Genomic DNA, 22,457 nt, shown 5'->3' with positions numbered 1-22,457 from the left:
CGACCAAAGTGCTGCACGGAGTATGCAAAACAAAAACAAGTCGACAAGTTTATAAACAATAAAACAAATATATATATATATATATATATATATATATATATATATATATAACAAAAATATATAAAACACAAACTGTAAAATGGATGAGATTCGCTAAAATAAAAATCATTGCTCAACAAGTCAAAAAATATTAAATGCCAAGGAGAAGAGATTTTTACAGTAGACTTAAAGACAGATATTGTTGAGGCAGTTCTAATATGAATTGGGAGACTATTCTACAACTTAGGACCAACAACAGAGAAAGCACGATCACCTCTATTTTTGAGACGTGCCCTGGGAACTTGCAATAAACTAGAATCAGTAGATCTGAGAACTCTTGACTGAGTGTATGGTTGTAACAAATCAGATAGGTACTGTGGACTGTCCTTTCACGAAAAGGGTGCCCCTTGTGCACGTGTACAAAATTACTATAAAAATGAAAAGTTGACGGTGAAATGATGATCAAATACCATAAATAATTGTTTAAAACTTAATGATATATATTTTAAGGTGAGAGTTCCTGGGCCTGTAGAACTTTTTTTTCCTCTCTTCATAGTCTTATTTAGGCATTAAAAATAATAATTGTGAAGAGCTGGCTCGTAAACGTATATCATCCGTGTTGAATAATACGGGTCTTTCTCCAACATGGCACCCCAGACACACGGAACTGAACCGCTCAATCAAATCTTCGGAAGCATGTGACGTAACCTGGCCAATAAACTGTCAGTAATCCCCCGGTTTGTTGTAGCGGGAAATTTTATGATAAACAGTATCAATCCAAAAACAATGTGAACATTAAATAATTTACTGCATATTAATTTTCCAACTCCTGTATGGGTGAGTCTTTTGCTTCCTGGTTTTCCATCATAGGTTGAACGTTTCGCTCGGTTACCACAACAAACGAGCTAGCGAGCTAATAACGACACCTAGAACCACACAACAATATAACGTTAAATTAAACATTTTCACTTTTGTTTATAATGCAGCGCGAGTAGACTTTTCTGTCACTCTTCCAGACGCTTTATCGTTTAGGTTGTGTATCAAATGTGACTTTGTTTATGGGTTTGTATGCCGTTATTCTTATAATAACACTTAGTAGTAACGTTAGCACTAATTCTAATATGTTTGTCTCGCAATGTTTCAGTGAATTATGGCTCATAGACTGACTAAAGAGGAGCTGGATCAGCAGTTTGAGCAGTTCTTGAAAGAGGTACAATCTTTTGTTAACTTGGCAATTTTCTGTTTAACTACATTTGTATGTGTACTGGCATATGATGTGTAAAACCTTTGGAACGTTTATGCTTCTTGTTATATGACACGTGTGTTTTGCAAATTAATTCTTCAATAGGCAGTGTATTAATTGAGAGGCAACTTGCATTACGTTATTATTGAGCACAGTATTCCAGGTCAGTTTTATGCAGTTGTGTATTTATGCTTTTTTCCAGTCTGTCTCAGATGACTCTGTTGATTTGGGCACCAGGCTCCCTAGTGTTCTTGACAGCTTGGGACAAGCACCTGTCAGGCCAGTAAAGAAGGCTTCAGTGTCTGTGCCGTGGTGGCAGGAGGATGATGATGACGACAGTGAAAAGGGACCAGGTGAGTGCTGGTGTTACCCGAATCAAATAGAAGCTTGGCTAAAATCTCCAGCTGAATCTTTAGCATAATAAGGTTTACGGTTCAGACCTTGAGAGAGTTTCTAAGGTTCACTGAAATCTCCTTTGAGCAAGACTTTATCTCAAATTTCCAGGAATGTATGCTCTTCTTGTAATAAGTGTTTGGTGTGTACATTTGAATAGGAAGGTTTATCTGTCTAATAATAATCTTGGGGGTTTAAGCAACAAATATTGTAGTTTAGACATTTGTCCACTTGAGGGCAGCAAGCACAAAGCAGTAGACAATATAAATAATGCAAAATTAACTGAAGATGCTGATGTGCCATCAGGGATCCCTAAAACACAAAATATGAAGTGCACTGCCTTTGTTTCTGAATGACTTGCATGTAGCTCGATTGATTCATTTTTAGCTTTTTTATTTGTTCAGCAAATATTTTTTTCTGACTAGAATAAATGGAATAGAATAGCTGACTTGTTGTTTTATGATGTTGACTTATATAATATAACACAAAATTCTAGATATGAACTGATGCATGTGTTTTTTGATATGATTAGACCTGATTTAGTCTTCTAAGCAGCCTAATTACTTCTGTGAAGGAAGATTTGCCATTTTCTCATTACGTTACATGCTCTAAATTGGCTTGTTTTGTTTTTTGGGATTTGAGTTTCCCAGTGCCTTTGCACTTGCTTGCATGTAAATTGACTTTGCAGTTAGTCATTTAGCAGATGCTTTCATCTAAATTGACTTACAAATGAGGAACATAAAGCAATTTATCATAGGTGCTAATATCAACACCTAACACAAAATATTGTGGCAAAGTCTACTGGATGTCACAAGTGTATTTATATCTAAGCAACAGTAAAGAAGTGTGGTATAATAGGTAATTACCTTAACTAATTGTGCATTGTTCTGCCATCAAGTCCCTTAGTGATGAGGGTGTTGTTTACTACATAAACATTTATAATGTTTCTCAAAATCGTTTTGTAGTCCTGAGATAACACATATTCATTTTCAGTCATTCTGGATGGAAGGATGCATTAAATTGATCAAAAATATTTTAAAATATCAAGCATTTATTTGAAATAATAGTAATAATGTTAATATTTCACTGCATTATTGTTTTTACTTTATTTTTGATTAAATAAATTCAGCTCTGCTGAGCATAAGAGTTTTTTCATTGGAGATTTAAAAACATGAAAAATATTGCCAACCCTGAACTTTTGAACAGTAATCTATATCTGTGATATATTTGCTTCTTTAAAAGAAAAGAGCTTCATAGTGAGAACTGAGACATTTTTATTGTACATTTATAAAATCTAGTTTTCTGTTCAACAAGTGTGTTGTACACACAATGTTCTTTCTCCGCTGTAGTTTTGTGTCTGATAAATAGAGATATTTCCAAGAATGAAGGTTTTATTCACTTTTCCTTGAACGTCTGAAGTGCTGTTCACAGAGATGTATCATTTGCTGGTATTACTGTTCAGCGTTTCAATAGATGAAAAATTCTGCCCCATAGGGACCACTTATGTCATTTGTCCAATTTCACATTTTATCCATCAAGCTGTAGTAATTATTTCTTTCTTTGTATTTGACACAATTGTTTTGTCTGTGCATTCTCTCTTTTTCATTCTGCTTTTCTCTTTTTCCATCCCTTTTGCAGAAAAACCCACTAAACGCCGTTTTACTAAAATTAAAAAGTCCCAAGCTGTGGAACCTCAGGTGGAATCCAGACAAAGGGAAAGCCCTCCTCTGGGTACATCTTATTCATTAGTCGTTGATGTATCTTAAAGGTGAAGTGTGTAATTTTGTATAATTGCATAAACATAATTGCAAAAAATATTGTTTTCAAACAATATACTTTCCTTAAAGTATTGTAACATTAAAAATTACGCACTTCACCCTTTTACCATAGTATTACTTGGATATTCCTTAGACCTTTAATGGATGTCAACGTGTGTCCTGTATTTAAGTTTTTTTTTTTTTTTTAGGTTTCACACTTGAAAACTAATTTAGAGTAACTGGTTAAAGCTTCAAGTGTCATTTTGTTTTTTACTGATCATTGTATAATTTTATCCTCATTTGATGGCGTCTACCTGTTTTACGAACTTCTTTCATGTCGTTTTTTTTGTTCCTTTGTTCATTCCCCTTATAAACCATAGTCCCTATTAAACCCACCCCTAAACCTCGTAGCAAAGCACTTCATAGGGTGAGCCAGTTGTCCAATCAGAGGGCATCCCACAACACGAGTCCTGAACATGATGCAGTAAATGAGAAGATGCTATCACCTGACCATAGTTACTCTTTAAAGGAACAGAGGGTCTCAGAGGAAGACTCTCGCTTCTCACCAAGTCCAGAGCCTGATAACCCCTCCAGTACATCAGGACACAAGAGTCCCATTCACTCTGGTTCTGACGAGTCGTCTGTTGAAAGCAATGCTAGTGATTCAGTCGAGAGAGAAGATGGTATCAATAGATTATTTAGATTTTTAATGTTTTGTGGGAGTTTACTTACTATTATTGTAAGCTTTATTTCTTCATAAGTTTACCTTAATACATAATTATATGCAGTAATTAAGCACAACAGACCAGAGCTGTTGTTTTTGTTTTATGTAATTGCAGCTGCAGTGTTTGCTGCACCAGTTTTTGCTGTTAACAAATCCTTGGAATAGTGCCAGTTAGTAATTTCTCTGATGTCTAGTTAATTGAATATGTGCTGCTCAGAATAATAATGTGCCACACAGAGGGCCAATATTTCAAACAGTGGATTTAGTCATAAGAATTTTATTTTTTAAAGAAGTCTGATAAACTATGTAGACATTCTTTAGTATGTTCTGACATTTTTAAATGCTCAGAAATGCAGAATTGCTTCAATTTAGGCTAGTGAAATAAAAAGGCTATTCTGAATAGTTTGATTTATTTTAAGGGTAAAGAACAATCAATTACTTTTACAGTATGTTGTACTTTTTTAAAGAAGGTCTGGTGTGGAAAAATGGCCTCAGTAATATTTATGTTTTCTTGACTTGTAGGGATGTCATCAACAGGAAAGTCCTTCCTGAAGTCTCTGAGGAAGACTCCATCCATTAAGGAGGTGGATGAAGAACAGCTGAAGGAGCTATTCTTGGAAGATGAAGGGAATAGAGACCAAGTCATCTTTAGCAGAGACAGTCTTGAGCCTGAAGGTCAGTCTCTTTAACGATTTCATAATAATTATCTTCACCCTCTTTGTTTGACCTGTAATTGCTTCTATACAGATTCGGTGATGGTGTCTGGTATGGGATCAGGTGCAGGTGTTCTAGGGCTGGATACACTGGATGAGGATGAAAATACCAGGTTTTTATCCAACCTGAAGAAAGAGTCCTCTTCTTCCATTGACTACCCCAGACTGAATCAAGAACAGGAACCATCCACCCCCACTAGCCCACAAAGGTGCACCAAGAAATTAAAAAATCTTTATGTGACTTATGCATAATGAATTCCAAGGATGCTTTCTGTGAAGGAGTATTTGCATATGTCCCTTCTTTAAATTTAGTTTGACCATGTTCCTTTCAGAAGAGAAGAAATAGATTCAACAAATGAAGAAGGACAGAGAAATTATAAAGACTCTGCTGGTAAGAGCAAAGCAGAGAGAATTTGAAAGGGATGTGTTTTGTTGTTATTGCTTTCCGAAGCAATTAAACACTTTTTTTTATTGCTTCTCTGTCAGTATCACCTGCATATAGTGAAGATTTTGAGGAAGAGGCCAGCGAGAGAAGTGACAAGGTGCCTCAAGAGAAGGTGAATATACATTTTTAAGCCTATGAAATGAGCCCTGCCTTAAAAACTGGTGAGTTATCTAGAGATGCATGGCTACAAATGCAGGTCCCTATCTGCATTTTGCAATGTATGCTGGCCGAGAAATACTGAGTTAATATCAAACAATATTTTAAAGAGTGCTGGACAAATAATCAAAGTAGAAATAAAAGATTTTTCAAATATTTCACAAAAGTTTGAAATTGAATGGTGCACTGTTTTTATTTATTTATAACTATTTTGTTTTATATTATTTTTTTTATTTATACTGTAGTAATCCATCTCTAAATTAATATTAAATTCTTAAAATGATAAAAGGTAATTACTCTAGTCATATTGGTGGCATGGAAAAAATGTTTTATTCTACATTAGGTCAGTCACCTTCTCATGGGGGGGGCTGCTGGGGGCTTTTATAGAATTATGGATGACATTTATATATTTATTTATTCATTTATTTTTATATGTAAAATATTAGGGAGAAAACAAAAACAGACTTAGCTGAAAAACCTAAAAAGGATTATAGCACATTCTAATGTGCATTTCATGTCTGTAGATCTCAGTAATCAAAATTCAAACTTGTTTGCTATTTTGATTTTTTTTTTCATACCTTATATTGCATTTGCAATATGTGTTAGAATATATAAAACATAAAATATAATGTAATATTACACCCCCTAATTTTAACCCTTTCCTGCTATTCTTTTTTTTTTTCAGAAACCTGAAAGACAAGGGATGCTGGCCAAAGGTATACAGCAATTTACTGTGTGTAATGTTATGAATGGTCATATCAGGAGGTGAAAAGCTGTTCTTACTGTTCTTATGTCCCAGTGTCACTGCATGACTCTCTCAATTCCACGGACGGAGCATTACCTCCTGCAGTTCCCAGTTTGGCTCCCGGGAAAGAAAAATGTCCAGACATCAAACAAACAGAGATGCCAGCATTGGAACCTGCAGGTTTGAGAACCTGTTTCTTTGCTTCAAGCTTGTATTGTTGAAGTAAACTTCCAACAAGTGATTTAACACATTCTCTCCTCCATATCTAAGTTCAATCGTATGGTCAGAGTGGAGGGAGTGAGATGGAGGCGCTGCAGGACGCATACAGGCAGATCAGCAGCTCAGCAGGGGAGTGTGAGAACAAACGAGCCGAGGGCAGCAGGACTCCCCTCTCTCTATCTACACTTCAGCCTGCCTCCACCGTGGAGTCAGGTCAGACTCAGCTCCTAGCTAATTGCTGCCAGTCACCGAGTGCATGTCTGCGCTTTAAACCTTTTGATTTGCAGCTTTTCCACCACAAATGCTTCCAGTTATGCTTGAAACCAAAGGACGTGAGGTTTTTAGCATTGACTTTATGGCATAAGTCCCGCTAACTGACTCTAAACAACTCGATTTTATTGAGGATGTCACAATGACTATTTTTCCTGGAATCTCATAAAGTTTTCTATTGGAGTTCTGTCACCCTGATCGAATATGAATGGAGGGGGTGGGAGACTAAACTACTGCCTCTGGCATTTCTTTCTAATTCGTTCTCACATGTTTTTCAGTGCCTCGTTTTGGCCATGTAAACCTTGTCAAAGCAAGAACAGATGTTTTGTTCTTTTTGTAAATATTTAGCACAAAAAGAGCAATAAATGATTACATTATTAAGATCGGCCCCTTTAGAAGCACTATTTCTTGAAGAAAATTTATAAAATTAAGAGCACATTATACTTTTATTCAGAAAGGATGCATTTAAAGCGATAGTTCACACAAAAATGAAAATTCTGTCATTAATTACTCACCCTTCGTCGTTCCAAACCTGTAAGACCTTCGTTCATCTTCGGAACACAAATTAAGATATTTTTGATGAATTCCGAGAGCTCTCAGGCCCTCCCATAAACTGCAAGGATCCTAACACGATTAAGGCTCAGAAATGTAGCAAGGACGTCATTACAATAATCCATGTGACATCAGTGGTTCAGCCGTACAAGAATACTTTTTGTGCGCAAAGAAAATAAAAATAACGACTTTATTCAACAATTAATCTCCTCTGCAGAGTATCACATACGTAAACAACATATGCTGTTCTGTGTCAGCAGCACTGTATGCGGATACTTAGTTTACGCTTTGATCTGAACGTAAACAACGTATCTGCATAAATACATTGTTTACGTATGTGATGCTCTCCAGGGTCCAGAGAGAGACAGCCATTCACACCAAATCCCCATGACTCTAAATAAAGCTTACCACTGAAAATTGGCTAGTGTGATTCCGGCCTAGGTGAAATTTTTGTTTATGTACCACAGATTTACCCACTGCTGAGGAATTCATGCGTCCGATTGGACCAGACTCTGGATTCACCCTTGGCTTATCTCTCCAGCCCATTATGTGAGTTCACTAGTTACCTTCACACACTATGAGTCATGTGTTCTCATTTCAGCAGCTTTAGAAGTTTTTGTCTTACAGTGAGGCTGTGCCTCGAGGCATAGAGAATCATAGTCCAGTAAGGATGTCTTCAGACGGTAGCCCTTTCAGTTCTGCTAATGAGGGCTGTGGAGGGGGTAATGCAGCTGGTCTTACAGGAGAGGAACGTCCAGCTTCCCTTCAATACACTCAGAAGAGCATCGCTGAGGAGATCAAACGGCTGATGCAGGAACAGGACAGCTCCTCTGTGGAACCACTTCCTGTCAAACCCAATAAGCGCCAGGTTAGAGACTCAGCTGTTATGAGTCCTTTGCCTCAAGAATTAGATCCTGTAATTTGTGGGGTTTAGGTAAATGAAAATGGAAAGATACAAGCACGGACTCTGCAAAGTAAATGAGGTATCATTTTAGTGGGAAACTGCTTGGCTTCTTTATTCACATCAAATGTGATAATCACATTTATGAAGATTATAATGGAATATAACTTCTCTCTCAGGTTCCTGCTAGAAACAATGCATTTGCATCAGCTTACTCTAGAAAAACTCCTGTTCCATCAGCGAGGGCCAAAAAACCTGAGAGCAGGCCATTACCCAGAGCGCCGGCACCCAGCAGAACCAGCCAAGCTGCTAAACCTCCATCTCCTCTAACACAGAGGAAAACTCAGATCCAGCCCCCTAAAAAGACTCAAAACCTCAGCCAAACACAAACAGTCAAAGGTACCTGGATTAACTTCATCAAAACTGTCATATTCAACCTCAAAATTAAATGACACCAAAAAAAATGCATAAAGAAAATGACTTTTATTTATTTTATACATTTTCATTGCTCTCATTAAATTGTAATATTTTCATGACAGCTGACATTGCTTAAATGCTCATTACATTTTCTTAAACACTGTAATTTAATGTAAACATTTATATATAATTATTTACTAGGGCTGTCAGTCAGTTAGCAGTTTTAATTACATTAAATTTAGATGCATTAATCAATTCAATCGTAGTAAATCGCAAATATAGATGTTCACCAAAATAAAGATAATTATTCAGTTATTTTGTAATTGTTACAGTAATGAGAATAAAAATAAAAAAAGATAAAAAGATCATAATCTTAAAAAATTATCTTAATTGTTATAAAAAATAATGTCACAATGGAAAAAACAATGTAAAATATATTTTGTTTTTCTTAAAATCTTTGGCGTATAAGATGCCTGTTAAATTCACAGCCATGTTTGCTTGCTTTGTAATAAATGGACATCTTGTTTTTTTGCATCTCTTACAGGTTTAGACAGTTTAGGACTAAGCAGTGAACTGGTTGCATCTGTGCAGTCGTTTGCTACATTCCTACAGCATCAGGTTGAAGCCAGCAGTCTTCAGGATAACATCCCTCCTCGAGCAGACAGGATCACAGCCGAAGCAGTGACAGGAGTGAGTTAACTGGGACTGAATCAGAGCATTGGATCAAATCCTCAAGCTCATTAACTTCCTGTTCTGTTTGTCTGTCAGCACCAGGTGATGCAAGAGAAGATGGATGGTGGTTCGACCTTTCAGCAGGGGCGCTCAGCACTGGAGAGCTTCCGTCTTCAGCTCGCACAAAAAGAGAGAGAGCTCCTTTTGAGGGAAGAACAATTACGGGAGCAGCACAAGCAAGAGCTTGCAGCCCTCAGACAGGAGAACTATGTGTTACAGAGCAAGGTGAGCCACCATATAACTGTAAAACTTACATAATATATTCAGAAAATTTGAAAATATAAGAAACTTTTGTTCTTTGGGGGCTCATTCTGCCATGGCTCTACATTGCCGGTGGTAAATTTGTGTGGTCAAATTTTGTACAAACCTCAGGGAGCTGTCTGCTTTGCCACTTTATAATTGCTGCTGACAGAGGACTTAAAAACCACTCAAGTTCATCTATTTTCCTGGCCTATTTATCCAGCCTTAAAGCACATATGAGCTTGTATCTTGTTAAAAAAAAAAAATCTATAGAAAACCTTCAGCTGTCTTGTAGCTCTCCTTAATGTGAATGTGGGGAAAATTGTATGTTTGCCACAATAAGTGTGTTTGGTAAAAAGGGCAGTCTATACTTGCAGGTGAATGCTTTGGTAAAGTAATCATAATGTCTATATTATTTCATATTTCTGTGGCTACTCTGCCCATGGAGATTTTTACTTGTATGCTGTTTAATACTCTTAGCGATGATGAACTGTGCTTTTAGCCCAAATGCATTATGTTAGGTTTATTCTAGGCATTTGATGGAATACCCTCAAAGACTTATTAAACAGAAAAAACATTGTTTAATAAAAGCCATGCTGTGCTCAGTATTCGGCAGTGCTTTTTGTTGCACTAGCAAATAATGACCCTCAACAAAAGTCATCCTTGGATTCAATAGGAAATGAACATAAAACATGGGACAAGGGGGCATGCAGCATTTTATCTACCCTTCTAGTGAAGTATAAATAGTGATTATCGACAACAGATCTAAGGAAGAATAATTAATTCATGACTTGTATAAAGTGTTTTTGTCGAATGGCACCATAAACATATTTGAGGGACAATTATTCCTGGAGCAACCTTGGGTTAAGGGCACAATGGTGGTGATTCACAGCTCACTCCATACTGAGCCTCTAAACTACACCATTAGATATTTTAAAGTTGTTAAATAACCACCTAATGATTATGTGATCTAATCAGGCTTATTTAAGATAATAATTATCATAATTCACTTTTAACTTCCTATTACTTGATTGTAATGTAAAATAAAAGAACTTAAAGCAAGTCTACAAGGGCTATTTTTCCCACAACCTTGGCATTGCTCTACGGTTTGAGCTACAGAAATGCCCTTTCTGATCCAGTAGTGTTATGTAAATGCACCACAACAATCTCTGTTCACTTTTACAATTTACATAGTCAAACATTTTTTTGCCAGGTTACCAGCTTCAAAGGAGGTGATGAAATTGTTACCCCCAGATTTAGAATAAAGAGAATATGTATCAATGTAATGTAGCAATGTCACAAAAAGCTTTAAATGGAAAAGCTACAGTATTAAAAAAATATCTATTTCCATGCTATTGAAAAATGTATTTAAGTTAGTAGCATCATTATTTTGTTACTGCACCTAAAAACTGCCAAAAATCTGAGCAAACAATCCTCATTTATCCAAGATATGTTCTGAACTGTTAAATGCTAATTCCATAGCTACACCATGCCGAGGAGGCCGGTAACAAACGAAAGTGGAGTTTTGGTGAAGCTTCAGACCCTGTGACTGAAGAGAAACTCAAGCTGATAGAGAAAGAGATGAAGGAACAGGAGACTCTGATTCAGGGTTACCATCAGGTAAGTCTCTCTCTCTCTCTCTCTCTCTCTCTCTCTCTCTCTCTCTCTCTCTCTCTCCGTCTCTGCTCATTTTCTGGCATATATTAGAATCAGGCATGCTGAAACATGGCTCTTATGACATGCATTCATTATATATAGGTTTCATTTTCTTATCCCTATCCCTAGATGTTTTCTTTTGGTGAGGTCTTACGAATCAGTGAATGATACAACACAAAACTCAGTGGTCTCTTATTTTTTTTAGATCATTTTACAGCATAATGAGGCGTGTAATTTAACACAGTTCTTTTAAAATGACACTATTACAAAAGTTTAGAATAACGATGATAATTACTTCTCACATTTTCTGTAATTACAGAAGAACTCATGGCCTTTCCAGAAACCAATTGCAATTATTTAAAAAAAAATTATCTGGAACTATATTCATTGTAATTATACTATATTCATTGCAAATATATTCAGTATAATACATACTGAATATATTTGCATTTTGGTCATTAGTATTCATATGCTACAAATAGGTTCAGAGCAAAACATGTCTGAAACTTCTTTCTGATGATTTTAACTATAAAGGAGAATGAGAAGCTTTATCTGCAAATGAAAGCGCTCCAAGCTCAAAGCAAACAAAACGAGGAGGCTTTGTTCATGGAGAACCAGAGACTTCTCACTGAGCTTGCCCTCACCAGGTCAGTGCTCTAAAAGTGTGTCGGTAGAGTGATCTAATACATATCACAGCGGGTTGTTACCATTCATGCTGTTCTTTGCAGTAGCTCATATAAAAGTGATACATATTCATTCCCCAGGGACCGATTGAACATGAACAGCATTCAAAGAACCGTTGGAGGGAGACGCATTGCTGACCAAAGCTTCAACATTGCAGAGTTGACAAGTCAGGTACAAGCCGCACAGGTAATTGATCTGCAGTACGTTATGTCAACAGCTCTTCCAAAACCTAGTGAGCTGCCTACCTAGATAGCACTTCAGGTCAGTTCCTAATACAAAAGTCTTTGCATGTAGAAAAAGGAGGAGCGACTGCAAGATGAGATCCACAGGCTAAAACAGGAGAAACAAACCCTGCATGTAGACCTGGAGATGATGAGGAAAGAGCGGGACCTTGCCAGACTTCAGGCTGACTGTACATCAGGTAAGAGCTTCAGATGTGGAAGCGTAATGGCAGCAGTCTGTTTTCAGCAATGTAATTGTCATCTTGATGGAACAAGCATCTGGATGTATCTGCCAGGTGATAAAGGTTTCGAGCTAAAGATGCTCCAGGAAAAACATCGAGAGGAAGTCACAGAGCTGAAGAAGAGACTGCAGTGGTATGCCGAGAACCAGGAGCTACTAGACAAAGATGCGGCCAGACTTCGAGCCGCCACCGCTGAGACTCAAAGGCTCACTGAGCAGGTGGAAAAGCTAAAAATGGAGGTCAACAAGAGGGCCAATGAGCAACAAAGAAAGCCAAAAGAGAGAGCGGGTGAAGCTAAAAGAATCCAGGACCTGGAACGACAGGTCAGATACAGACTCTTCACATACTTTTGTTGTCTCATTCTGTAGGTACAGCTCATTCAGGGCACGTTCTTCTTTGTGCTCTGTTTGCTGAGAGGTGGAATTACCCAACCGTGTCTGTGAGTAACAGACCATCTGTCTGGATAGTCAGTTTTCCAGGCACTTTCTGTTTACCACCTCCTCTTCATGTTAAACTCTTTTCTTTGACTGATGTGCACCTGGATGACTAAATTAATAACTTTACATTTAATTGGCTTTATGGTTAGTGTTCTCTCTCTATTCTCTTTAAGTTGTGTTGCTCATGTAGGTTTCGAGGCTGGCTTGCAACATTTCCCAAACCCTTATAATTTACCTGTCACTGTCTGCTGTATTTATCCAATAATTAAATAATATTAAAAATAGTCATGAATGGATTTCTAGTCCACTTCCTGAGTGCATTGCAATAATTAACATTAGCTGCATCAATAGAACTTCTTGCATTCTGTTCCATCTATCACTCATGTTTCCATTTCCTGTCTCAGCTCAAACAGATGGAAGAGCTCTTGAAACGCAGGCATCCAAACTCCCTGCCAGCCCTGATCTTGGCCGCTGCATCTAGCGGCACAGAAGATAATGGATTAGATGTTCATCCCCCAACTGCCCCTCATTCCTCCCAGACTGCAGCTCTGTTGGAGAGACGTGTCCATCGATTGGAGGCGGAGCTAGAGGGCCGCGATGAATCAGCCAAACGCAGTCTCAGAACAATGGAACAACAGTATCACAGAATCAAAGTACTCGTTTCAGATTTAGTACAAAAGGAATTTAATTTAAAAGCACTGAACGTTCAATTCGTACAATCTATAAAATCAAAACAAGTTTGAACTATTGGAAGTTGGTGACTCAACAAGCAATTCAAACTACTTATCTTTTTTCCAAGCATGTTATTTACCAGAGCTCACAGCTGGATCAATCTATTTCCAGAAAAAAAGGTTTGCAGAGGAAATTAGGTTTCCATTTAAAGTCCTTTGCGTAGGGCTTTGAGTGTGCTGTCAGAATAGCATCATTTCTCTCATTTTTAGACCCTACTGTGTGTCCACATGACTTGCTATGAGAATGCCATGTAAGGCTTGGTGATAAACTGAATAAATATTATATATTTGCTTATTTAAAAAATGTTTAAAAAAAATGATATTATGAAATATCATAAGTTACAAATACTATTTTCTATTTTAATATATTTCAAGATGTAATTTGTTCCTTTCATGGCAAAGTTGAGTTTTCAGCAGCCATTACTCCAGTCTTCAGCTATTTTTTTTTTTTAATGGAAAATGTGATAAAATTTTTAATGATTCTTTGATGGATGCAAAGTTTGAAAGAACAGCATTCATTTGGAATAGAAGTCTTTCGTGACAATAAAAGCATACAATTATTTTTTTATTGTATTGACCCCAAACTTTTGAATTGTAGTTTAAAATAATACTAAGACAATATTGTTTTTAAAATAAAACAATATTGTAAATAATATAGTTATTTTAATGCACATTTTATTAGTCCATAAAGATTGTAGAGTCAGTAAGTTTTGGTTAATTATTATGAATCGGTTCAAACTGTCCATTTTAGTGAATTGTTACTTTTGAGCAGTATGTTGTTTTGGGCCAGACCAATTATATATATCTGCATTCATTTGATATGTGTTCTTCTCTCCATCTTCAGCTGCAGTATGAACAGCAGATCTCAGATCTCGAGCAGCATTTGGCTGAGAAGAGCCAGAACAATCAGGTCATCTCATCACAGTTGTCTGAGTCACAAACCCAGGGGTTGAAAGCAGAGCTGGAGGAAGTGAAGAAAGCCTATCAGAAGCAAGAGAGTTCCCTCAAGGCAGAGGTGGCCTCTCTGCAAGAACAACTCTGCCAAGCCCAGTCTTTGACGCAAGCAGACAAGCCTGCCCGCAGCCCCTCACGCCACCAGCTCCATGCTGAGGCGGCACAAGCAACCCGCATTGAGAGACTAACCCAGGAACTGAGCTCCAAGAGCCGCACCATTCAGGAGCTGAGCCGTACAGTAGAACGCCTGCAGAGGGAGAGGAGAACCATGCTGTCAGGTCCTGCCAGTGAGCCCAAGCGACATTTGGGGGCAGCCAAAGAGCCCAAAAAACCTGCAGCTGAGACTTTCCCCCCTACCCAAGATGAGAAAGACTACCATCCCGGAGTGTTCTCAGGATCACACATCTCAGAGGTGCAACTGGAGAATGATAGCTTGAGGACGAGATTGGAACAGCTGGAGATACAGAGAGAACAAGAGAAATCTTCCTTGCAGGCTGCAGTCGCACATGCACAGAGTCAGCTCCTCGGGTAAAGTCTTTTGGAGTGCTTCAGTCATTTTTTTTATAAAGCTTTTACAGAACCCTTTAAGTGTTCTGAACAAAAGATGAACAATAGCTCACAGGGTCTTACTACAAGAAATCAAATTCCACAATTCTCTTCATGAAATTTGAGCTTGTCAACTCCACAAGCCAAAAAAAAGAGAAAAAAAATGTCATCAAGACAATTAAGGCCACTGTGAATGAAAATCAGCCCATCATCCCAACAGTTAATTCAGCATAAATATTCAGCACAACAAATGATGATAAACAAATTACTTCAGTGATTTATGTTTACAAATGTACTTTAAAATAGAAATAAAATGTACTTTTCTATACTTTACAGTAAGATACAGGTAGTTGGGGGTGAGTGGCTTAAATGTGCTTGATTGTCAAACTATTGTTGGATTGAAAAAAATATAAAATATATGTGTGTGCGTGTGTGTGTGTATGTATGTGTGTATATATATATGTGTGTGTGTGTGTATGTATTATAATATAAACAATGTAATAACATGTATTATATAATATACAAACTATGAAGAATTGGAATGCACTGTAGGATGTGAAGAATGTATATAATTTTCAACATTATTATTCAGAATCAGTCATCTTTTAATCTCAGTTAATGACACGCATTAAAATACATTATAATAATTTCTCTTTTTTTCAGGATTCAGGAGCAGAATGCTGAGCAGCTTGCCTTGGTCAAGGCTGAGCATCATAAAGAGATTGAACGCCTCCTGGCTTGCCATGCCCTTGAGCATTCCTCCTCCAAAGTCGCTGAACTCACCAATCAAGTGAACACACAGGAGGTCGGTCACTCCAGCAGTTCTATTTATATGGCTATGTGCATTTATTTGGTGCTAAGTGTTGCCTTGGCCTGGTACTAGAAACATCAAGGTCATGGGTTTGTTTGCTAAGAAAAAATTATATAATTGTAAGTCACTTTGGATAAAGCCATTTAATGAAACTTTACATTTTGAATTTCTCTATTCAGATCATAGTGCAGCATTTACAGGGGCAAGTGAAGGAGCTCCAGGGATCCAAAGATGCTCTGGCTGTGTCTAAGATCAGAGAGGAAACCCTGCAGAATCAGGTAGTGAGTGAGACTTTGACACCAAGGTTTAGTAATTCAGTTTCCATTCTTTAAACACAGGCTTTTAAATTCTCTCTTCATTATTTCCTGTTATGTGTATGTCATTAGCTATCTAAGCTTCTGGAAGAGCTGAAACATGCCAAAGATGCTCACAGTCCTGAACTAAAACACTTCACTAGCCTGGAGCAGAAGATTCAGTCCATGGAGCTCCGTTATAATCAGCGTGAGAAACAGCTTCAGGAGGTAACACTCACACACACCAACACACACTATACATACACTTAAGTTCAAAAAGTTAGTTTTTTCAAAGTAATACATTTATTAAGCAAGGATCCATTTAACTGATCAAAAGTTACAGCAAAGAGATTTAGAATGTTCAGAAGAATTTCTTTTGAAAATAAATGCTGTTATTTTGAACGTCCTGCTTATCAAAGAAAGCTGAAAAAATACAGTTTCCACAAAAATATTAAGCAACTTTCAACATTGATAATAATAAGAAATGTTTCTTGAGCAGTAAATCATCATATTAGAATGATTTCTGAAGGGTCATGTGACACTGAAGACTGGAGTAATGATGCAGAAAATTCAGCTTTGCCATCGCAGCAATAAATTACATTTTAAAACATATTGAAATAATTCAAATTGTATATATATTTTACAATATTACTGTACAAACCGAATTCCAGAAATGTTTGGATGTTTTTTAAATCTTCTCTCAGCTTCACAATTGCTCATTTTTCACCCATAAACACCCCTCTGGTTTTCATGTTGGTTACACGTCTAACTAACTATGAATGCAGTCTGCACGGATCTGAAACTGAGCGCCGACATTCAGTGCTATTTATTGTTTGAATAATCAATTAATAGGACACACCAGGGCAACAAAACACACTTGTCAGTCACATGTTCCAATACTTTTGGTAACATGAAAAATGGGTGGGTTCAAACAAAAGATGCTATCTTCTAAGTTGTGTATCAGATCCAGATGAAAATACCTGTAATTAAAAGCTGAAATGTTAATCTCTCATCTCATATTCATCTTTTGATGTCAAACCCAAATGTTTACAGTCTACAGCAAAAATAACGTAATTGGCCTTACTGTTCCAATCATTTTGGAGGGCACTATAGTTGTTTTTAATGGATCTCAACAGCAGTCTGTTGATTGACAACCTCTGCACTATGATTGAGTGCACTGACATCAGGTGGCGTTGGGTTTCCAGGTGATTGCAGACACACGGCGGGTGGTGGAACAGGAGCAGCAGGGTGATGTGGAGCGCTGGAAGAGACTCGCTCAAGGCAGGGCTAAAGAGCTGGAGGTCTTCAGACTGGAGCTGGACTCCATACTGGACGTGCTTCGAGAACTCCAGAGACAGGGTGTAGTCATTCCCGTCCCCGAACACACCTCCACCACCACCCACACATACCTGCCCCTCCGATCCTGAGCTGTCTTTGAACACTCAGAACACTCAAATTTCTCTCTGGCTAGCAGAATTCCTGTGACAGAACTAATCATTGATTTAAATCTGTGGGAGTATTTATAATTATATATTGTAAAAACATTATTTAATTATTGTCAAGGAACATGCACGGTATGTAACATAAAATACAAACAATTTGGTGTTAGTAATTTGTAGCATAAATCCAAATGTTATTTTGTATTAAAGTTGATTATTATTTGCACATCTTGTCCTGTTTTGCTGCTCTGTTGTTTTTACAACATCCGCTTGAGCAGAATCCAGAAAAGCTGAACAAACAGCAGTAAAATTGCTGTTGATTCACCACCCACATAAGAGTTATAAAAAAGGCTGAGCTCAAAAGCTCAACTTAAAAGTACGTTTACAAAACAAATACTGCAGACGTCATGATTTATTACTCGCCTTAGTGCTGGGCTCAGAGGACATGGTCTGAATGCTAATAAACTACTAAAGAACATAAATTGTGTGAGTGGCTGGAGATGGAGCTGCAGTGTTGTGTGATGTTTGATAAGAGCTGATCAGCATGCAGCATTGTTTATAAACACCAAGGGTCCTGACAAAATATAATTTAATTGGGCACACAGTATGCATTTGAGAAGCTGTGGAGTATAAAGAATTTAGGTGGCAAATTTACCTGATAAAAGCAAAATCACTGCCTTTCAAAAAAGAAATTTGCATAACCAGAAAAAAATCAATTCTATTAATGATTCAGAATAAATGCCATACTGATAAGCTGCCGATCTTCAGCTAGTGTCACATATGATGTCGGTTGAAAGCTGTCCTTAGCTGTCACCTGTCTAAATTATTAATTATTTTTCTGCAAGTTTGAAGGTGAAATGTCACTGTAAATCAAGAGTTTTTTCATTTTTCCACAGGCAAAGTTTTCATCAGTGCTTGTTTTTATTTAGTTGATAGGTAATAATGACCTGTACTGTAATAATAGTAATAATCGTCCTGAATTTTAAAAAGGTTAAAAAATTGTACGTGATCTCATAATTCTGCAATATAAACTACAACAGTATTTTAAACACTTTATTTTATTTTGTTTACTTCTGAAGAAATAAGTGGTGCTTTCTCGTCACCTGAGTGTTCTCAGTGGTTGCCAGGACATTGCTAAGTGGTCGCTAAGGTTTTCTGAGTGGTTGCTAAGTAGCAACTTTCTATTCCAAGTTAAAAGACAAAGACTGTTCTCTATATTGGTCCCTCAAAGTACGCCTATTTGATTTTTCACCTGTTTTATCATCTGTCAGCTGAAAAAACCAGGGGAAGCTTTGCACTGAATTTCATTGGCATGTAGGTGTTCAATAAAACGGGAGACAGAACTGAAGTATTCAATTGCTCCGGCAGCTCAGACAGCTGTATTCAGACAATTACAGAGAGATAGTATGCAAGTATACTGTAGATATTCTGCAGAAAGCCACTAATTCAGTTGACAGGTGCAGACAGCAAGCTATTTTCTACTCAGGCATTTGCTCACACAACAAGGCCAGAGAACCAGGCAATTTGCTGCAATTTTGCCATTAGGCTACATTAGTACAATGCACATCAAGAGATTTAGAGATCGCAGAAATGAAGTATGAACCTATAAGGCATTGCAATCTACTGGAATGTCTTCCTACAACCGGAAACAACATCCTTGTCCTTCATTTCATTGTCTTTCCTTAAGTATCTGGCATTTTCTCCCAACAGTCTTTTAGCATGCTGTTGCTGCGGTCAAAAACACATTCTCAAATCCCATATGTGCATTCTTTTTTTTATCTTGCGGACTGACATCATGAGTCACTGTAAACCCCAGATGTCAGAAAATAGCTCAGCCTTAAAGCGTGTGCTGCAAAAGCAGAGCTTTTGAAGCAAAACACCCACCATCACTCTTCACTTTTAGAGATCACAGGCTGTGTTTAAGACAATAATGGAGCCATAATGAGTGAAAAAGGCCATCTTTAAACTGGTGGTTTAGTCAATGATATGATGAGTACAGCGTGGACGGGTCTCCTCCATTATGATTGGTGGATCGCCCAGTAGTAAATCTTCATCCCCCAATGCAGAGTTCAGTTCTGAGTTCACGAAGTTAGGGATGTTAAAATGCACCAAGAGCGCCGCCTCTCGTTCCGCCCTGGTGTCCATGACCATGCTTTGCACGACTAGGCCGACCGTTTCCACCTGGTCTCTAGAGTCGCCGCTGCCTGTACGTCCATGGGCGGCACCAGCAGTGGCCCTGCGTCCTTCTCGCTCTTCTTCGTTTATGTAACAGTGAAAAAAAGACCTGGACTCTTCCAGCAATGGGCGAGAGAGACTCGTTCGGATGTCTGCCTCACGTTGGCGGCCCAGACCCTCGGCACAGCTTGTGAGATGCATTCGTTTCTCATAAGGCTCCACGGCCCTGTGGGATTGAGACAGGAACATTGAACTCAAAGCCTCATCACCAGGTTTAAACAGCTTTATTTCCTTTTTGTAATAGAGGTGAAATGAGCACCGGTGCTTCTGGAGTGTGGGAGTACCCTCATCTTATATTCTGTCCTCATTCTGTGTCTGTGTGTGTGTGTGGGAGCACATATTCCTATCCTCTCTTTTCAATGATCTTGAGTGTAAGAGGTTTCTGTTGGTCTGTGTTAATGGATGACTCACATCTATAGAGCAGTTTAATTAAAAGAGCACTAAACAGACTGTCAGCCCGGCCCCTGAGCTTCCCAACTGCGCCATTAGACCAGAGGCTGGGGACTAATAGTGCTGCACTATTATAACTAAGTGTAATTAATACCCTTAGAATTATTTGCCCAATATATTTGAATGTAGAAAGAGGGCATTATTGGGTATTAATTTGCTTTTAAATGAATTCTGGTTGGTTACCAGAACACAGACAGAGATAATTGTTGTGTTTGTGTATGTGCATGTGCATGTATATGGGTGCATTTGTGCGCATCAATAAACATGAGCATGCGACAAGACAGATGCAAGGATAGATTGGATTAAAACAGCATGAAATGAAATGATTGTCGCAGTGCCTATATTTCTGAGTTTATGAAGGTTAAAGTTGCCAGACTTCATGCTAATTGGACCAAGATTTCAGATTGTTGTTGGTTTAATCAAAGTTTCCTGAAAAGAATCTTTGTTGGTCTAAAGAAGTGTTACATCAGAGACACTGACCTAGCAGAGAGCTAATGAGAGTGAGGGAGGCCGCAAGCACGGACTGAAACTAAGGATAATGAGGCAGTTAGGTGGCCAAAACGCAGGCAGCGTGAACCAGAAAAACCATGCTGAAACACTGGCTTGGTCCAGTACATCGTGCTTGGGGTACAGATGTGAGAGAGATGAATTTACCAATTGGGAATTTACACTGTCTGCACTTTTGTTTGGTCTGGTCTGTCCTCTCCTTGCCACAAAGCCTGATAAACAACGGGTAATTCACAGAATATTAAAATATCTACTTACTCTTGGTGTGGCGCTCCTGTTTTGGTCAGAAGAGTCAGAACAAAAAACATAAAAATGACAAAAACTGCAAGACCCACCCAAAAGCCGATCACAATGGAATCTGCAGGAGGAAACACAGCTGAGTGACGTAAAAATGCAACTGAATTTTTTCTGTTACTGTCTCTACTTGCATTACCCCAATTTACTTAAAATGGGAAGAAAAAAAGTGTATATATATACATACATAGAGATAGATAGATATATATATATATATAACAATAAATATATCTATATAAATTTGTCTATGGTTTTTCGATTTCGACTGTTACTACATATTGCATGTATAGAAGACATGCAACTATTTATATATATATATATATATATATATATATATATATGTATATGTACACACACGAACACATATTTACAATGCCATAATATATAAATGCTGCATAATTGTCTATTACAGAACTGTGTGCTGAATAAACTTTTGTTTTTCATTACACGTTTTTAAAGTAGCATTTTTTTATATTTAAACATTCATCTCATAGTACATTACCATTGCCCCACAGAAAAAGATGACAAACTGGAGAAAACACACCAAGCTATAATGGACCAAATGCAGCAAACACTTACATCGATGTGCTTTGAGTCCCTCAAAAGACACGGGTTCTTCGTCGTCGTAGTATTCGTAGCTCCATTCATAATTGTGATTCGGTATACTAGTGCTGTTTAAATGCTGGAACCTCGGCATCTTCAATCACAGATCAAAACTAATAAGAGCGCTTACGGGAAAGAAACATCACAGTTTCTTACAGCAGTCGGTGCTACAACACAATCATCTGCAGCATCCAGAGCTGAGAACGGAAGCAGCTGTTTTAACACCGATACTGACAACGAATTCATCCTTATCCTGCGAACATTCACGTCTGCGTGCTCAAAGGAAAAACTCAAAGACAAAAATGTGGTGTAAGTGTCCGTTCTGTAAGTAGCACCGCTACTCGTGAAGTCTCCTCGAGAGAACGTACTGAATATATGATGAGATCACGCATCTCTCATCCATTAGATCGCGCGTGAGTGGGGAGATGTCACGCGCCGCGGGGGCATCCAAGAGCGCTTCTTTCTTTCTTTCAATATTTTACTGCCTATTTTTATTTATTTATTTTACATTTATAATATACGCTTAGTTTACTCAAATTAATATTTTCGGTACAGCCTTGTTTTAATTTCTGTATGGGCAATAGCCTAAGTCTTGGTTCAGTTGGTTGCAATAAAAATCTATTACATTTACACTATTATTGTCTTGGAAAATAGTATAGCTCATAGAACATACTTTCGTTTGTGACAACAATGCCCAATTGTGTTACTCTATCCTCTTATTTTTTTTAGTGCCGAAGTAAGAATGTCCGAGACTTGATTCATAATGAATTGAAGAATTTGTTTGCAATAATGTACAGCTGAAAATAAC

At 37.7% G+C, this 22,457-nt stretch overlaps 2 protein-coding genes across 2 annotated transcripts; one reads left to right on the top strand and one right to left on the bottom strand.

The window, feature by feature from the left end:
* The first annotated feature begins 735 nt into the window (after positions 1-735).
* LOC306877860 (centrosomal protein of 162 kDa-like) lies at positions 736-21,042 on the top strand. Its single transcript, XM_079429858.1, has 26 exons — positions 736-876; positions 1,184-1,249; positions 1,485-1,635; positions 4,679-4,831; positions 4,904-5,078; positions 5,202-5,260; positions 5,356-5,426; positions 6,156-6,186; positions 6,270-6,395; positions 6,486-6,647; positions 7,724-7,805; positions 7,884-8,124; positions 8,337-8,556; positions 9,119-9,264; positions 9,343-9,531; positions 11,029-11,166; positions 11,737-11,849; positions 11,967-12,072; positions 12,181-12,307; positions 12,404-12,672; positions 13,191-13,439; positions 14,362-14,999; positions 15,681-15,822; positions 16,008-16,106; positions 16,215-16,349; positions 17,327-21,042. Exons 2-26 carry the CDS (start codon positions 1,190-1,192, stop codon positions 17,546-17,548), a joined length of 4,104 nt encoding a protein of 1,367 aa, XP_079285984.1. The 5' UTR covers positions 736-876; positions 1,184-1,189; the 3' UTR covers positions 17,549-21,042.
* LOC306877861 (melanocortin-2 receptor accessory protein 2A-like) lies at positions 18,906-22,068 on the bottom strand. Its single transcript, XM_079429859.1, has 3 exons — positions 21,626-22,068; positions 21,011-21,110; positions 18,906-19,961 (listed from the first exon to the last, which is right to left on the bottom strand). Exons 1-3 carry the CDS (start codon positions 21,741-21,743, stop codon positions 19,535-19,537), a joined length of 645 nt encoding a protein of 214 aa, XP_079285985.1. The 5' UTR covers positions 21,744-22,068; the 3' UTR covers positions 18,906-19,534.
* Positions 22,069-22,457: the final 389 nt, after the last annotated feature.

This window comes from Barbus barbus, assembly GCF_936440315.1.
Source record: "Barbus barbus genome assembly, chromosome: 12".
Lineage (NCBI taxonomy): Eukaryota > Metazoa > Chordata > Actinopteri > Cypriniformes > Cyprinidae > Barbus > Barbus barbus.
Note: the sequence above shows the minus strand (reverse complement) of the source record. Positions and strands in the feature narration are given on the sequence as shown.

Bases quoted from the DNA above. Each gene is read 5' to 3' on its own strand.
- LOC306877860 (XM_079429858.1), top strand. From the start codon at position 1,190: ATGGCTCATAGACTGACTAAAGAGGAGCTGGATCAGCAGTTTGAGCAG. The intron at 6,648-7,723 runs GTCAGACTCAGC...TATGTACCACAG, and splicing joins TGCCTCCACCGTGGAGTCAG to ATTTACCCACTGCTGAGGAA. The intron at 16,350-17,326 runs GTAACACTCACA...TTGGGTTTCCAG, and splicing joins GTGAGAAACAGCTTCAGGAG to GTGATTGCAGACACACGGCG.
- LOC306877861 (XM_079429859.1), bottom strand. From the start codon at position 21,743: ATGCCGAGGTTCCAGCATTTAAACAGCACTAGTATACCGAATCACAAT. The intron at 21,111-21,625 runs GTAAGTGTTTGC...TTCCTCCTGCAG, and splicing joins GGGACTCAAAGCACATCGAT to ATTCCATTGTGATCGGCTTT. The intron at 19,962-21,010 runs GTAAGTAGATAT...TCAATCCCACAG, and splicing joins ACAGGAGCGCCACACCAAGA to GGCCGTGGAGCCTTATGAGA.